Source organism: Paroedura picta, chromosome 4, assembly GCF_049243985.1.
Source record: "Paroedura picta isolate Pp20150507F chromosome 4, Ppicta_v3.0, whole genome shotgun sequence".
Taxonomy (NCBI): Eukaryota; Metazoa; Chordata; class Lepidosauria; order Squamata; family Gekkonidae; genus Paroedura; species Paroedura picta.
In genome coordinates, this window is record NC_135372.1 from 8,952,755 (window position 1) to 8,970,908 (window position 18,154).

Below are 18,154 nucleotides of genomic sequence, written 5' to 3' on the forward strand. Positions count from 1 at the left end.
AGCATGCAGATCATGATCTTGGTTACTGAACTGTGTGACCCACTGGCAGATATTTTAGCAGTTCCTATCCAAGTCTCTTGTGGTGCAGAGTGGTAAGGCAGCAGACATGCAGTCTGAAAACTCTGCCCATGAGGCTGGGAGTTGGATCCCAGCAGCCGGCTCAAGGTCGACTCAGCCTTCCATCCTTCCGAGGTCGGCAAAATGAGTACCCAGCTTGCTAGGGGGTAAACAGTGATGACTGGGGAAGGCACTGGCAAACCACCCCGTATTGAGTCTGCCATGAAAACGCTAGAGGGCGTCACCCCAAGGGTCAGACATGACTCGGTGCTTGCACAGGGGATACCTTTACCTTTTATCCAAGTCTCTGTCCCCATTGACCAGAGCATTTCTCATAGCACAGTGAATCTAAGCCAGGGGTAGGCAAACTGTGGCCCTCCAGATGTCCATGGACTACAATTCCCATGAGCCCCTGATAGCATTCGCTGGGAATTGTAGTCCATGGACATCTTGAGAGCCACAGTTTGCCTACCCCTGATCTAAGCAATAGCTCTAGCTGTTGGCCAAAAACCCACAAAAACCCTTCAATGCATTTCAAGGCCCTTCACCACTGTCTAGTTAATTCCAGTGATCTTTGTGTGAAACAACTGATCAAAGAAGCGTGGTGATGTTTTCCAGTTAAGCTTAAACACAACTGAAATGTTACCTTGGCTTGAATGGACCAGACTAGGCTGATGTCACCAGATTTCGGAAGCTAAGCAGTATCGGCCTTGGTTAATATTTGGATGGGCGACCACCAAAGGAGTCCAGGGTTGCTACAGAAAGGCAGACCATGGCAAGCCACCTCTGAACACCTCTTGCCTTGAACATCCTGCAGGGTTTCCACAGGTTGGCTGGGACTTGATGTCACTTTTCACCACCAACCACTGAAATGTTAAATACCAGTGTCCAAACCACTAACACCAGGTGTCTGGTAAAGAAACATCTTTCCAAGCTGACCTTCTTTTTAACTAGGGAGCCAACCTTCCGTATGAAAACCATTAGTTTGACCCATCAGCTGAGCCTCCTCTTGATTTCCAACCTCTCTTCTCAACTCCCTGCCAGTCGTGTTAGGAGCTGCCATTCCCAGGTTGCACTGACAGAGGCGTTCCTCTCTCTTCCCCTCCCCTCCCGACCCACAGATATCGATGAGTGCAAGGTGCTCCCCGACCTCTGCAAGCACGGCCAGTGCATCAACAGCATGGGCTCTTTCCGGTGCCACTGTAGAGTGGGCTATGCCTCAGACCTCACCGGCACAGCTTGCCAGGGTAAGCGGGACACTCAGGTCAGTGGGCTGGGCAGCTGGCAGCTAGTTTAGTTGCCCCCCGTTATGCCTGCACCAATAACCTGATCAGTTTTATTTCATAACTGCTCCTGCTCCCTCCCTGGCACAATTCCAATGTACTTGAGCTTTGCCCTAAAGATTTTATGTGAAGCTAAAGAACGGCAGTGCCTAAGGGCTGGCATCCTTTGGTGCAGGTTTAGACCAGTCCCCGTTGTGAAATGGGGCATTTACTGAGGTCCCAATATTCGCTGTGTAGTAGTGGATAGTGTGTCAAACTAGGATCTGGGAAACCCAGTGTAAAATCCACATTTCTGGGCAATTTTGTGCCAGTCTAAGCCAGAGAAACCCATGAAACAATCTTCAGGCTTCGAGAAACTCCAGAAGTGGCATGATTGTACAGAATATGGTTGGGAAGCAGAGCTGCAAACACACCCATCTGGGCCCCCTTCCCTTCCACCCCTTTCAGGCCCATCGCTGGCTATTTTTGGAGCGGGGGAAAGTTGACATGACCATATGTGGGCCTAGCACAATAAATGTTTAACAAATTTGAAATATACATAACAAATTAATTCCCACCCATTCAGGAAACCCTTCCAGGGCCATCAAGAAACCGTAGTTGAGAAATGCTGGCACCTCACAGAGTTGAAAAACAATATTAGCCACTTTGGGGTCCCCACTGGAGAGAAAGGCAGGGCACTGTAACTTCCTGGAACTTGGTCCTCAGGTGCAGAGGAGGCAGGATTCAGTTTCAGAAGTCACGCAGCAGAGCTCAGTAGGGATTTGAACCCAGACATCCTATAGTCTGACACACTAACACTGAAGGAACACCCATCAAGGACTATGGTCTTAGTTGGCCACCCAATTAGCTCAAGAAGACATTTACACAGCTGGGTTGGAAGTGCTGGTGCCTGCTCTCAGATGCCCCAGCTGATGCCTGTGCGGGTTCTGAAAGCGATGTGGTATATTAGGGTTTTGTCTCACCCTGAATCTCTTGCCCTTAGACCTTGATGAGTGCAATCAGTCCCCCAAACCATGTAATTTCATCTGCAAGAACTCTGAAGGTAGTTTCCAGTGCTCCTGTCCTAGGGGGTACATCCTGCAGGAGGATGGAAAGACATGCAAAGGTAAGTGGGGAAGGGGGGTCCCTTGCAGCCCAAGAAGAGCAGAATAAGGCCTAGCTTTCTTGTAGATGTCTAAAGCTGTATACGATACATTGTGTCAGAAGTGTAAGAATGAGACAGGAACTTATCACCACCGATGGTGGAAGTGTTCTACTTAGATCTTCAGCTGCAAGTACCCACATGTCAAAGATGTGCGATGCCAGAATATTAAATAAATCAATATTGGCAACATCTCTAATCACAGACACTACTTTATTGTTTCATAACACAAAACTTGAGTGGAGAAACTGACTGAGCCAGACTGTCAGTGGCTTCAGGCAGAGTCAGCTTCACTAAACGAAAGATTAACTCGCTCTTGTTTTCTCGGTGGTCTCTAGACTTGGACGAGTGCTCCACAAAGCAACACAACTGCCAGTTCCTATGCATTAATGTCATTGGGGGCTTCAATTGCAAGTGCCCCCCCGGATTCACCCAGCATCATTCTTCCTGTATTGGTGAGTTATCCTTCCTTCCACTTCCTCCCACTCCAAAGGTAGGGGACCAGATGAAAGGTAGGGGAACAGGCTTCCTTGGGAGGCGGTGGGTTCTTCATCTTTGGAAATGTTTAAACAGAGGCTGGGTAGCTATCTGACAGAGGCTGATTCTGTGAAGGCTGAAGGGGGTGGCAGGTTACAGGAGATGAGGGATTGGGATCTGAGTGTCCTGCGTAGTGCAGGGGGTTGGACTAGATGACCCATGAGGTCCCTTAGAACTCTATGATTCTATGTTTCTATGAAAGAATGTTAGGGAGAGGACAAAGGAGAGGGTGGGAAGGAATAATTGGAGAATGGGCATTTCCACCTTCTCATTTTCCTCAGTTGTGTGCTCCTGTTGCTTTGAGGAAAGGGGATCTGTCCCACATGTGTTTTTTTCCCCCTAATGGTCAATTCGATATACATCTAGCATATCGCCCTGTAGAATCGAACAGGCTTTCTATGCAGGACATAAAAGTGATGTAATATTGAATCAACCACTAGAGGGAGCAAAACACAAGCTGAGGAAGACACCTGCAAGGAAAGGAAAGAATGCAAAACAGTTCCAAGGTTTAAAAAATAGATTGTATTTCACTCTATGATTCTTGTTGGTACACAAATTCAATGCCGACATTAAATTCCATTTAAGGAAAAGTAGACATTTTCTGGCCCCTCAGGAAATCTAAAGGTCTGGTAACCATGGCACATCCAATTTCAGAATTCACTTTAGAAAGCGTCTTAGTGCAAATAGTTCTAAAGTAGACGCAGGGCAGATTTATCCATCTAGCACGTGCTACGGGCCTCACGCTTCCAGGGGCCTTGCACACTTCCTTCTCCCCATGGATCAGGGTTTCTAAGGCAAAAGACATTCAGAGGTCATTTGCTGTTGCCTACCTCTGTCTCACACCCCTGGAAGTATTCCTTGGAAGTCTCCCATCCAAATACCAGCCAGAGCCAACACTGTCTAGTCTTTGAGATTTGATGATATCAGGCTAGCCTGGGCTGTCCAGGTCAGGGTCAGAAGAGTAGGGAAATAATTTTAGGGGTCTCAAGCAAGTGAGCCCAGTTACATACTGTCATGGGATTCCCAAGATCCCTGGAGTTGCCCTCCAGTTATATTTGGAGAAAATTCTTCCAATGGACTCCCAAATCAATGTTACATCACTCTGGGATGTTCTAGACCAGTAGTCCCCAACCTTTTTATCACCGGGGACCACTCAACGCCGGGGACCACTCACCGGGGACCACTCAACGCCTTTTACTGAGGCCCGGTGGGAGGGAGGTAGTTTACTCCTCTACTCTCAACCACTGCCCTAACGCTCTCTGATCGCTATGGTAATGTTTAAACATCCCTTCAAAATAAGATACAGACACGCCACAGCAATGAACATAAGGAACATTTTATTTTCATGGGAATTTTAACTCATGACAATGACAAATCAATGGGAACCTTGAGCTTGTTTCTCTGCAACGAGATAGTCCCATCTGGGAGTGATGGGAGACAATGACACCCGAAGTGTGTTGTAAAGGGCTGGGGGGGGGGGAGAAGGCGTCCTTCGGGGCCCACCTCCAATTAGTCAAAGGACCACATGTGGTCCGTGGCCCACATGTTGGGGATCGCTATTCTAGACAGTGCAACTAAATGTTCTTGTTGACAAATATATGCAAGTCCTGGAAGAGGGTGGACAGAGCTTGTTCTCCAGATTGCTAACACACTATGCAATCTTGTGATCCTTGCAGATAACAATGAATGCACAGCCCAGCCCACCCTTTGTGGGGCTAAAGGACAATGCCTGAACACCCCTGGGAGCTACAACTGCGAATGCCAGAAAGGATTTGCTCTTGACAGTTCTGGAAGCAGCTGTGAAGGTATTGGGGATCTGTTGCCTTACTACATTTTTCAGCAGCATGCTTTATGGTAGTTATGCGGCAGCTGGCTACTGTTTTCAGGCAGTAGCCAGCTGCCGCCACTAAAGGACACAGGAGGAGCAAAACCCAAACTTCAAGCAGCTATAAAATTTAGTATTTTGTTTCATTACACTGGGATGTTTTGACATATTTCTTTAAAAATAAATAAAATTAGAAGCATCTGCTGCTCCTGCACCATAATATGTATAAGGGAGCACAACTGGGGGGCAAGCTGAGGTTTTAAAATCCATGCCCCCAAAGGACCTTTTATCAACATCCAATAGGGCAGTGGTCCCCAACCTGCGGGCCACGGCCCGGTGCCGGGCCGCGAAGGCCATGGCACCGGGCCGCGGCTCCCTCTCCCCGCCCCGCCCCCGCAGTAAAAAACTTCCCAGGCCGCAAGCTTGCGGCCCGGGAAGCTTCTTACTGCGGGAGGCGGGGAGAGGGAATCAGGGCCGGGCCGCGCCTGTGCGGGCCATGCCCGCTCGGCCCGATCCGCGGGCGCGGCCCGATGCCCTGCCGGTCCCCAGCCTCGGAAAGGTTGGGGACCACTGCAATAGGGATTAGTCTGTAATATCCACAATGCAATTCAGCTAAGTGAACTTGAGAATATAAATTATTTTTCTGCAGTTTTTGTGGATGTTTTCCTCCTTCTTCCAATCTTATTAACCCTGTAATATTGTTGAGGGTTTGAGAATGAGAGGTCTGTGACAGTTCACTGTGTTTCCTAGTTCACAGTCTTAACTCAGTGTGCTGCATCTGCTCATATTTGTTTTTCACTCTGAGGTAGTAACATCATAGGAAGCTCAGATCTTGTTAATGTCTTCATTAGCACTTTGTGGAAACTAAGCAAGAAGAGAAGGATTGGGGTCCCATCATAGGATTCCACATGATCTGATCATCCTGTATCATTTTGCTGGTCTTCTTTGGTTGAGATATAAACCATAGTCCGCCTTTCTGAACTTCTTTTTACCATTGAGAAGCCCTTGAAATGTTCTTCAGGTTTTGAGAAACCCCAGAGGTGCCGCAATTATTTATTTACTTATCTTCAGATTTATATACCGCTGCTCTCCATTCAAACTCGCGGTGGTTCACAATGAAATCATGAGGAACGTGGTTGGGAAGCATTGTTGTGTACCCAGGGCCCTTCTCTTCCCAGCTTTTCCAAGCCCATCTTTGGCCATGCGGGGGGCCATATATGGTCATATCAGCTAATAAATGTTTAACAAATTAAAAAAATATATAAAAAATTAACTCCCACCCATTCAGGAAACTCTTCCAGGGCCATCAAGAAACTCCAAGGTTTCAGAATACCCTGGTTGAGAAATCCTGGCTTTGATGAAAGAGCTCGCCATTGGAGGCTTCATCCCTGACCCTCAGGCCTTTTACTTCCACCATAGATGTGGATGAATGTGACGGAAACCACCGGTGCCAACACGGATGCCAGAACGTCCTGGGGGGCTACCGCTGTGGCTGCCCCCAGGGGTACATCCAGCACTACCAGTGGAACCAGTGTGTGGGTAAGTCAGTCACTGGGATCGTGGGCAGCTTCTCCCAGACTTGGGGCTCCACATTTATTATTGGATTTCTTGACCACGCCCTCCTCGCAAGCAGGAGGGGTTCGCAGCCATATTGATATTTAAAACCAGCACTCAGCAAAAAACAAAAACACAAAAATTCTCAAAACAATAAATTTCTTTAAACGCTGAGTCCTTCCGCCGTTCTACGATTTTATTCAGAGCACCGTCATCTTGCTGCTGCTTTTTCAGCTGGCCATTTTGACGGAAACGGGTGGGGGAGTCTGCAAGGGAAGGGAGAGATTGATCCAGGGAAGAGGGGGGGGGAGGCCCAGTGAGTTATGATCTAAATCGCCTTCGCCGTAGGCCTGGTGGAAGAGCGCCATTTTACAGGCCCTGCAGAATCCTGATAAACTCCCACTCTGCCTGGATCTGCATGGGCAGCTCATTCTACCAGGCTGGAGCCAGGACCACAAAGGACATCAGGTATGTCATGACCTCCAGCTCTCCCTCTCTCCACTTTTGTTCCCAGATGAGAATGAGTGCTCCAGCTCCACAGCCTGTGGCTCAGCTTCTTGCTACAACACCCTGGGGAGCTTTAAATGCATTTGCCCCTCTGGCTTCGACTTTGACCAGGCCTTTGGGGGCTGCCAAGATGTAAATGAGTGCGCAGCAGGAGGCAGCCCCTGCAGCTATGGCTGCTCCAACACAGAGGGAGGCTACCTGTGCGGCTGCCCCAGCGGGTACTTCCGGGCAGGGCAGGGGTAAGTGCATCCACATCAATGTACCTGGAGGTGGGGAGCGTGGGGGATTTTCTTTGCAGAGGTGGTCGCCACAGTCCCTGCTAGAGAGGGGTAATGAAACGAGCTTTAGTCCAAAGCCATACAGATCGCTGACAAGTGCAAATGAGACAATATCTCCTGTTACATTCCTCTGTGCTTCTAACATCTCTCACACACTTTCTTTGCATTGTCCCATGTGGGTCCAGTTTAACCAAAATTTCTAGAATCACTTCTGGCATGGGAACGTGCAGTATGTGGCCGTGGCTTTTTGTTCCTTCAGCCCACCTGTAGCTTGTCCCTTTGCACATGTGGAAAACGGACCATTGATTACAGCAGGACTGTGGTGGGTGTTTGAATTGGTAGCAGCCCCTCAAAGTATCCTGGTAGAGAAAATTCTGCCCCAGCTCTCCTGTTGGAGATACTTTCATGGGAGATGCCAGGAACTCCACATTCAGGTTTGCCTGCAAGGATCCACAATTGCACTCCAAGCTACAGGCCTGGATTCCCAGCAGAAGAGGTCAAGAGTGGAGTCAGCAAACTGTGAAAAGGTCATATATCTTATTTCCTCTGCTGCCCAGGGCATTTCGCCCTTTGGAAAACGGGTAACCTGAGCCCAAAGCCTCCAGTTGGGTTAGGACCTCTGTCAGTTCTTGAGTCTTGGAAGGTGCTCAATCATGCTAACCCTCAAAGGCTCCTGTTCTGAAATGCTGGAGTCCAGGGGCTCCATGAAAGCCAACAAAGTTTTATTTGTGGCACAGTGTGCATACACACAAAAGCTTTTACCCTTGAATAAAACTCTTCTTCATTGTGATGTATTCAAACGCACCAAGACAAAACAAGCCCTGGTATATGAATGCTCGTTTTTGAGGCAAACCTTTAGAGCAGGGGTAGTCAAACTGCGGCCCTCCAGATGTCCATGGACTACAATTCCCAGGAGCCCCTGCCAGCATTCGCTGGCAGGGGCTCCTGGGAATTGTAGTCCATGGACATCTGGAGGGCCGCAGTTTGACTACCCCTGCTTTAGAGCAACAATATGCTAATACGTATGAGAGTATTTAACAAATAGTGACCATGAACGTAGCAATATTAATATGTGGTACCTACCTCTAAATCTAAATTCTTTATACACCGTATTCCATATGGTTAAACTCACCTATTACAAAAATGTGTTTGTTTGTTTGGATTTTTATGCCGCCCTTCCCTACGGCTCTGGGCAGTTTACATAGAATGTTGTACAAAATTACATAGAACATTATAACAATCTGTCAGGTAACAATCAAAATATAGCATGAACCACCACACTGACATATCCCTGGGGAGGCCAAATTGTTCAGTCATGGAAGGGCCATCGGAGGGGGGGACCAGCAGATGTTTGAGTTGGTCATTCTTGTGAATGACCGATATATCTGCATAAGATTCAAAAATGACCATCAATAAATCAATTGATCAAGGAAACCACATAAGCAAACCCAAAGTGTCTTACCTACAAATGTCCAAATGACCAAAAAGCATCACACGCTTCAAGAGTGGTTTTGAGGGATCCTGTAGTGAACACAGCTGCAGTCCTGATCCCCATATTCCGGGAGCATAATTCAGGTTAAATGGTAAGTTGCAAAGCCCCCAGTTAACATCCTTGAAGGGACACGGTACCCTGACTGAACACTATAAGGCTGTATTGAAATCTACAAGACCATAACCCCACTCAATCCATTAGTTCAAATTTGCTGTAATTTATAGAATAGTTGATTATCTTGAATCAAAACTATTATTCTGTTCAAGGGCGGTCTAGTTTTATATTGTAATAGGATCTCCCTAGGTATATTGTAAGCCCCTAGCCCATAAAATTTGTTTGTTTGTTTGTTTGCTTGTTTGTTTATTTATTTTTGTATTTATATACTGCCGCATTTCATTCGGACTCACGGCGGTACACAGTAAAATGATAAAAACCAATATGATCCCATTAAAACCTATTAAAAGTGAGTGGGAAGTGTGGGGGGGGGAAGGTCGCGTCCGCTGGTGGGCTGCGAGAGGCGTTTGGGGTGGGGGTGGGAAGGGCGGGGATGGGCGGCTTGGTGGGAGAGGGCGTAGGTTTAGGGCAGGCGGCGGCCGGAGGGGAAGCAGTTTCCCCCGAGGCCACCGGTGTGGGGCGAGCCTCCTCCCTGGCGGCCATCCGGTAAGGATGGCGCCTCAGGAGGACTGCACAGTTGGAGGCGCGGCGTTCGGGAGACGGGCCAAGTGACCAATAGGGAGGCGCGCTTCACGTGCCTCCCAATTGGACACTTGGCCCTGGAGTGCCACTCGGAGGAGCGAATCAGGAGCCACTTTGCGGCTCCTGATTTGCTCCTCCGAGTTTTCGTCCCGGACAGAGCCCACCCTAACTCCTCCCCACCAGCCCTTACTGTTTTATTTAGTCCGTGGTGCCCCACGCTGCGGGACGTTTAAAGATTAGTTGAATAATGGGGGCATTATTCTTTAAAGAAAAAAATCTATAAACTTGGCAAGCAGTTCCAGGGGAGAGCCCAGCTGTGCCACGATGGTTCATCCAGGACAATTTACCAAACCACTGTTGAAGTGTATGAACTTTTTTGGTCATTTGGATATTTGTAGGTAAGACCATTGGGTTTGCTTAATTGGTTTACTTGATCAAAGTATTCGTTGATGGTCTATTTTGAATCTTGTACATATATATTGACCATTTCCATGATAGGTGGAGATAACCATATGGCATACGGTGTATAAAGAATTTAAATTTAGAGGCAGGTACCCCATATTAAGAGCCTCTTGTGGTGCAGGGTGGTAAGACAGCCGACATGCTGTCTGAAGCTCTGACCATGAGGCTGGGAGTTCGATCCCACCAGCCAGCAAGGTTGACTCAGCCTTCCATCCTTCTGAGGTCGGTAAAATGAGTACCCAGCTTGCTGCGGGGTAAACGGTAATGACTGGGGAAGGCACTGGCAAACCACCCCGTATTGAGTCTGCCATGAAAACGCTGGAGGGCGTCACCCCAAGGGTCAGACATGCACAGGGGATACCTTTACCCCCATATTAATATTGCTGCATTTGTGGTCGTAGTTGGTTAAATACTCTTATATGCATTTGTATATTGTTGCTCTATAGCCACTGATGAAGGCTTGCCTCATATACCAGGGCTCGTTTGGGCTTGTTGCATTTGAATCCATCACAATAAAGATGATCCAATTTCATCTCACTCATCATCAGCTTGCTTTCATCTTTCCACAGTCTTCTTGGATCTTTCTTTTGGCTGATTTGCTTCAGACTAATACAGCTACCTACCCGAATCTAACTTCCTAAAATATGTGGAAGATGTGAGGAGGCTAAGACATACATAACCCAACTGGGAAGAGAAGACAGGGGTAACAGCTTCGGGGGCAGCACGTCTCCTTCCTATCTCATTCCCTCTTGTACATTTCCTTGGAATTGCAGGCATTGCGTCTCTGGACTAGGATTCGGCAAAGAGGCTTACCTGCCTGCCCCTCTGGAGGAGGATGAGGAGAACCTCCTGTCCCCCGAAGCTTGCTATGAATGCAAAGTCAACGGGTACCCCAAGAGAGGTCGTCACCGGCGGAGCATCAATGACACCGATGGGCAACAGGTACAAGTGTCGGGGGAGGGACGCAGTCCCAAGCTAATCCCTACCAAATGGGGTAGACCAAATGGCTAAGCCTACCCACCTCATTCATCTGTGCACACCAGAAGCCAAATGCCATCCCAGGACTTTAAGCAGCTATTGCAAATTATTTCCAAAGCCAGCTTGGTGTAGTGGTTAGGAGTGCGGACTTCTAATCTGGCATGCCAGGTTCGATTCTGCGCTCCCCCACATGCAGCCAGCTGGGTGACCTTGGGCTCGCCACGGCACTGATAAAACTGTTCTGACCGAGTAGGATTATCAGGGCTCTCTCAGCCTCACCCACCCCACAGGGTGTCTGTTGTGGGGAGAGGAATGGGAAGGCGACTGTAAGCCGCTTTGAGCCTCCTTCGGGTAGGGAAAAGCGGCATATAAGAACCAACTCTTCTTCTTCTTCTTCATCATTAAAGCACAGAGATTGCTTATACCCTGCGAAATACGAGCATTCTACCTTGAATTTCCACACTAGGAAAATATATATACCTGCTTCTTTGAGCCACCATGTGGCAGAGTAATGTTTGGAGTTTTAACTAGCAATTGTAACAAATTGTATTTATTTATATATATTTCTAGTGATCCTCCTAAGAAATAATGTTCTTAAAAATACAACATCACTGATTTGCAGTGTTTGATTTCTCGCCCACTGAGCATTCTCAAACTGCTGGTTTAAATTCAATTAATTTAATATAGCTCACCAATTGCTTTTAAGGCGCCATAACAATGGTTTTTTTGTTGTTGTTTTGATTGCCTGCCAAATATTTGAGAATCTGTTTTCCCATCTGGATTTTCATCTCAGCTAGGTCAGGGGTCCCTGTCCTTCGGCACCGTGGCACCTACTGTCACCCACCAAGAATTCTTAGAAAGCGAATGAGGCCAACTGAGACACTTGCCCAGCAGGGCTTTTGATTGGCCACTGGAGATCCAATGGGCCAGGCCAATTAAAATAGCACTATTTCAGTGGCAGCTGCCCCACGGCACTGCTGGTTGCATTCTCTCCTGCTCCTCTTCCCTAGTGCATTTTTAACATCCCCCTTTCCCTGCACTTGGGCTTCATCCATGTGTGGGTCCACCTTCTGCAGGAGCCATCTTGAGGTTAGGGTTAGGGTTGTGCCCACCTCCCCACATCAAAATTCCAAATGTGTTCATGGATTCAAAATTGTAGGGAACACCTGAACTTGGCCCATCGGATAGTATTAATCAGTCAATCAACCAATTTTATTTACGGTCATAGATCAACCAGTAGAAAACATAAGATGACAGATATAAAATTGATCATGAATGGATAAAAACTAAGAAATAAGAACAATTGTATATGGATCCAGTGCAAAAGTATTAGGGGACAGGGTTGGTCCAGCCTTATTTTTATAGCTACCCAAGCAAATTTAGCAATAGTTTTCGTTAGGTCTTTATTTATGTCTGACAGTAGTAGCTTAAGACGCTGTGTCCTCAGATCTCTGGGGCATTCTGCACGCAACGAGGCCAGTGAATCTGTATGGGGGTGACAGCCTGCTCGGTCCCGGCACCGACCTGGTGGAATGAGCTCCCGGAAGAGCTGAGGGCCCTGCGGGAATTGTCATCATTCCGCAGGGCCTGCAAGACGGAGCTCTTCCGCCAGGCTTTCGGTTGAGGCCGGGCAGCAAGAAGATCTAGCCCCCCACACAAATGTGACGGTTGTGTCTGTCATCTGCCCCCTCCCTTTCCCTTCTTAGTGGGTGTAGAATTGGGTTAGTTATATTGAATTTTGCCGCCATTCTTATCAACTTTTGTATTAATTGTATTATGTTTTATTGTGCTTTTATTGTTTTAGGGGATTAGTTTTTATGCGACCCGCCTCGAGCCTCGGGGGGGAGGCGGGATATCAATTAAATTATTATTATTATTATTATTATTATTATTATTATTATTATTATTATTATTATTGTGGGTGGAAATTGAGCACTGGCGTTGTTTTCAGGCTGCTTCCCTTCCTCTCCCTGCCCTGAACTCTTTTCTCCCCCCTCCCCCCACAAACAGGAGCCAGGAGTCAGCCTGGCCAGCATAGATGTGGAGATGCCCTTAGCCATAGCACTGAACTTGTCTGATCTCAGGAGGAAGGAGCACATCCTGGAACTTCTCCCCGCTGTGGCTCCCCTGGAGAACCACGTCCGCTACACCATCTCCCAGGGGAACGAGGACGGCTTCTTCCACATCCATCAGAAGGAAGGGCTCAGCTACCTGCACCTAACTCACAAGCAGGCCTCTCCCGGCACCTACCTCTTGGAGATCGTCAGCATGCCACTGTACCGCAAACGGGAACTGCAGAAACTTGAGGCCCTGAAAGATCTCAACTACCTCTCCGGAGAGCTGGGCCAGGTGCTCAAGATGAGGTTGCACCTCCACCTCTTCTAGCTTCCCCTCAAGAGACGCCAACAAAACCAAGGGCTCAGGCTGCACACCACCCCACACCATCCTACCACCACCCCCATGGAAATCGGCATCTCCTCCCTCTGCCGTTTCCTGTTGGCCACGGGGGACCAAATTTAGAACAGCCCTAGACTCAGAACCAAATCTATTCTGTTCTCCGAAACCCTATCTTCCAGTCGATGAGTCCTTCCCAGTCCATGGCAGTAATCTCTGCAATTTGCTGTGTTCCTCTGCAAAAGAAATGTCTGGAGAATGCCAGAGGAAAGAGCTATGCAGGTGACACTATCGTCACAGGAGGAATGGGAAGGCTACTGTAAGCCGCTTTGAGCCTCCTTTGGGTAGAGAAAAGTGGCATATAGGAACCAACTCCTCTTCTTCTTCTTCTTCTCAGCCTGTTTCTCTTGCCCTGGTTTCAACCATGGAAGGGTTCGAAAATCCTCTTCACCTGTCTTCCTGGATCTTGAATTCTCCGGTTTACCTGACCTTCTTGCCAAACTTGAACCAAGCCATTCAAAATCTTCCGTGATATTGTTTTAGTTTTGTTTTTTAATTTACAAATTTTGCCTGGAGTGCCTGTGACAAGCCATACCATGCCCTTCTTTCCACGCAGCCCCTTTAGCCTGTGCATTACTAACTTGCATTGATGCATTGATAAAATGCATGCTCCACAGAGGGCAGGGATGGGATCTCGTCAGGAGCCTTCGAGTACAGCACTAAAAAAAAGAAAAAAACCCAGTCTCTATGGGATTGCTCATGCATCACAGCTCCTTTTCTGTGTGGGATTTCTTTCAGAGGTGTAATGCAGGCGGAGGAAAGGGATGAACGGAAGGAATTAATCTCCCGCATTGTGATTTTCACACTTTGGGGTGTTCTCACACATCACAGCCCCTACCGATGTTAGCATCACCTTGTCATTCAATGTGGGAGGGAAAGCGAAGGAGGAGAGGGATTTGTAAGGCAGGTGCTCCGAGGCAGAGTCACAGAATCCCACCTGGAGAAGAGCGCCATTTTAAGCCTCACCTGTAGACACAAATGCATACATCTAAAGCCTCGCCACCGGACATCCACTTTCACCCTCACCTGTGAACATGCCTCTGTTGGGCGATTCTCTCTACCAGCCTCATCTGGGAAGGAGGACTTCTGCTGGCCTCCCAGGGCCTGTTGGGGCATTTCACAGTGCATTCTTCTGTTTTGTTTTTCGACCTCCGGCCAGGCTTGGTGAGGGTGCCAAGAGGGGCCCGATCTTCCCCTTCGACGCCAACAGACTCAGAAGAACCAAGCTCTCTTCGCATTTTGAACGAGCAGCACTGCAACTGGCTCGGATAGTTCTTGCAAGGCACGCAGCTCACTGGAGCTGACCTGTCCTCCTCAGGGTCAGGGTAATTTCCTCCTTTCGCAGGAATCTCCTCTCAGCTCCTCGCCATCCTTTCCTGGCCTCAACAAAATTGGGAGGAGGGGTGCTATCGATAAACTTCTCCCGATTTGAATTTAGGCTCACCACCTACACTTGTTTATAATGTCCCCAGATATGGCTGCTATTGGGGTTCAGGGAGAAAAACAGGGTGCGGAAAATTATCGGGTTGTTTTTAAGTTTGCTTCACCTAGTTTAGTCCGCCAGACTTTAAGGTTCTGAAGGGTCTTTTTAAATTCTAAAATGCTCTTCGGCTTCAGGCTTCAAGCATGACCCATTTTGCAGTGTTGGAGGACCTTGAAGGTTCTTTCCTCTTTTAGAGTGCTAGAGGTATTCCTTCTTTCCCCCAACACTGCATGAAAGAAATGAGCACCGCACATGATGGCCACCCTTCTTTTCACACTGAGCTGGTGGACATTTAAACTTTTCACAGCCGATAATGGGAGTGTAGCAAAGAACAGACTTGGGGATTTTCCACATTCCCATATTCCTGTTGCTTTGGAGGAGGAAGACCTATTCTTTAAGTGGTTGGCTCCATCTAGTGGTGAATTCGATGTCACACCACTTTATGTCTGGCATAAAATCTGCAGGGAGAAATGCCGGACATAAAGGGATGTAATATCAAAATGAAAACTAAAGGGAGCAAAACGCCTGCACAACGGGGGGGGGGGGGGGGTCCCAAAGCAACAGAAACATACAAGCGAGGGTAATGAGAATGCAGAAAATCCCTTTAAATGTGGTAAAAGTAGATTTAAACGCATGCCCCCCCAGAAACACACAAATGGAAAACCTAGCACTTTCAAGTGTCCAGAGCACTTCACTGACATTAAGCTTGTAATCATTACAACCCCATCTGATTGAACTGCATTATTTTTATTCCCATATTGCAGACGGGAAGACTGAGGCTGAGACAAAGGTTTCTATATAGCCACATGATTAAATTCAGCCCAGGGATATCCCAACTCATAACTGTTCCTCTGCACCAGGCTTCTGTCTGCTCAACTCACCCAGTCAAGGGCACACTATTCCCTGAGGACATGTGCAAATCACTTTTACCACATTTAAAGGATGCTACTGAATGTCTCCTTGCCATTCCAGCTCCAAAATTCCCTTTGTTTCTTTCTTGTTCGATTCAAAATCCTGCCATTGTTCTGCTTCCACCACTTGCATATCCAGATAAACATATGCAATTGTTAGATGTTAGTTTGGCTTCCATATGCTGTATAAACAGTATTAACCAGCAAAAGAACCCGTGAATTAGGAACACCAGTGATGGAATTGGGTAATACAAAAACAATTTTAATGGCAATATCCGGAGGGGAAGGGAACGTTGTCACTCTTCCCTGGTTAAACTGTTGCATCTGTCTTCACGTTTGCATTTGTCTTCACTGTTACACATTGCTTTTGTCTTCACAGTGTAAAATATCCTTTAAATCAGGGGTGATCCGTGACTTTCCTGGTGTCCACGGACTACAATTCCCATGGGTCCCTGCTCATCCTTGCAGGGGCTCATGGGAATTGTAGTCCATGGACACCTGGAGAGCCACAGTTTGGCCTGCCCTGCTCTAAAGGCTGTGTGGAGATGAGGTGCTGCCAAAAGGGACACGTCTCTCTCCCACCACTACCATCTCACTGGCAGCTAGGATGATAGAAGCCTCTGAAATTATCCCGTCCACAACCCACCAGGGGGCTGGGCCACAAAATTTAAACTTTGGGCTCCTCCAAGACTTGAAACTTTTGCCCCCCCCAGCCCCCCATCGCTGTGCACAGTGAGGGGAAAGGCGGTGCCTCCAGGAAGGGAGATCCAGAACCTCATGGTGGGAGCTTGGAATATTTTGTGTGTCAGTGTGTTTGTGTGTTCTTGTTTTGGTTCGGCAACACGGTGCTTTCCCCCCTCTCTTATTCATTATTAATATTAATAATAACCTTAATCAGTTAGCCAAGGGGTGTGTGCGTGTGCATGGGTGTGTGCGAATGTGCGTGTGTCCCATGGGTGAGTGTGTGTCGTGTGCGGGGAACCGAGACGTGTGGTCCTCTGTTCCTCTGCACCAGGTCCACAACTTTTCTTAGGTGAGCAAGCAGCCTGTTTGTGGGAGGGTCGGCCACACACGGCACTGACACCAGAAACCGGCCACTTGTGCAGCTCTTTTGTTTTCTTTTGTATCACCGATGATGGCAGCAATAAAGTTATTTTGGGTTAAATGTTTTGCGTGGGTATTTTTTTCCCCCCTCCATTCCAACAACCACACAGTCCTCCCCGCTCAAGTGGAAGGTTTGGAATAACCAAAGGAGTACACGAGGAACACAGTCAGTTCTAAAAGAATACAAAGTCTGTGCCCCGTGGCACCTTGAAGCCCAACAAAAGAAAACTGTCTTGGTCTTCAAGGCACCAGTGGAGTCGAGTTTTCTTCTGCTGCTTCAGATCAACATGGTGACCCACCTGAATCTACCAGCCCAGCACCCAGGTCCTCTCAAGGACACTTTCACTCAAGGACATCCCCAACTTCTGCATTCTGTTTGGATGGTGAGGGTTGCCAGCTTGCAGGTAGAGGCCAGGATTCTCCTGGAATTACAACAGATCTCAGATGGTTCAGATCAGACTTCAGATATAGATCCGATGGTTCAGATACGGCAGGCTTCTCAGTCACGGTCTCATGAACCCCCTGGGTTTCTTGACGGCCCTGGAAGGGTTCCTGAACGGGTGGGAGTTAATTATTTTAATACATTTTTAATTTGTTAAAACATTTATCCAGTGATATAATCATCTTTGGTCAAGTTGACCCACCCACCCCTCACAAAATGGCCAATGATGGGCCTGGAGGGGGTGGGAAGGGGAGGGGCCCCAGGTGGACGTGTCCAAGGCTCTGCTTCCCAGCCACATCCTGCATGAGCCTTAAGGGAGGGCAGTATACAAATATTATTTTTAAAACCTTGCCACTTTTAGGGGTTCGCAAAGCCTGAAGAATGTTTCAGGGGGATCTCAATGGTTAAAAAGTTGAGAAAGACTCCTCTGTAGGATATCACAAAGTCTAATTAGGGGTGCCAGAGCCAGATTGGGAAATACATGGAAATTTGGGGGATGGAGACAGAAGGAGGCAGGATTTGGGGAGGGAGGGGAGAGGGAGGGACTCTAAGGGGGTTTAACGGCACAGAGACAAACCAAAGCAGCCATTTTCTCCCAGTTAACCAATCTGCTGCCTGGGGATGGATCATAAACTTGCGGATCTCCAGCAGCTACCTGGAGTTTGGCAACCCTACACCTAGGAGAAATAAGTCGCTCCTGAGTTGGTGCTCTCAAACCTTCACGAATTTCCCACATCTCAGTTGGCAAGCCATTGAGGAGGCCATTCTGGATCTCCCACTGACGTTCAGGCGCGAGAGTCCCATCCATTATAAATGTATTTCCCTCCTCAGACCCTTGCAGATAACCCCCCCCCCATTTGCTTCTGATCCGCTCGCCCGCTCTCAAACATCCCCGTGGCCCCACCCGAGGGCAGACCCCCCAGCCCAATTTCAGATGGCCTTTTCCGCTA

At 48.0% G+C, this 18,154-nt stretch overlaps 1 protein-coding gene across 1 annotated transcript in view; it reads left to right on the forward strand.

Annotated features, from left to right (window-relative positions):
• Positions 1 to 16,823, forward strand: part of FBN3 (fibrillin 3) — a 215,551-nt gene extending 198,728 nt beyond the window's left edge. Inside the window, exons 58-65 of the mRNA XM_077331715.1 lie at positions 1,179 to 1,304; positions 2,323 to 2,445; positions 2,820 to 2,936; positions 4,695 to 4,823; positions 6,263 to 6,382; positions 6,912 to 7,143; positions 10,606 to 10,774; positions 12,821 to 16,823. Coding sequence (XP_077187830.1) covers positions 1,179 to 1,304; positions 2,323 to 2,445; positions 2,820 to 2,936; positions 4,695 to 4,823; positions 6,263 to 6,382; positions 6,912 to 7,143; positions 10,606 to 10,774; positions 12,821 to 13,195 — 1,391 coding nt within the window. The 3' untranslated portion in view covers positions 13,196 to 16,823. The remainder of the gene's footprint in view (positions 1 to 1,178; positions 1,305 to 2,322; positions 2,446 to 2,819; positions 2,937 to 4,694; positions 4,824 to 6,262; positions 6,383 to 6,911; positions 7,144 to 10,605; positions 10,775 to 12,820) is intronic.
• The last annotated feature ends 1,331 nt before the right edge of the window (positions 16,824 to 18,154 follow it).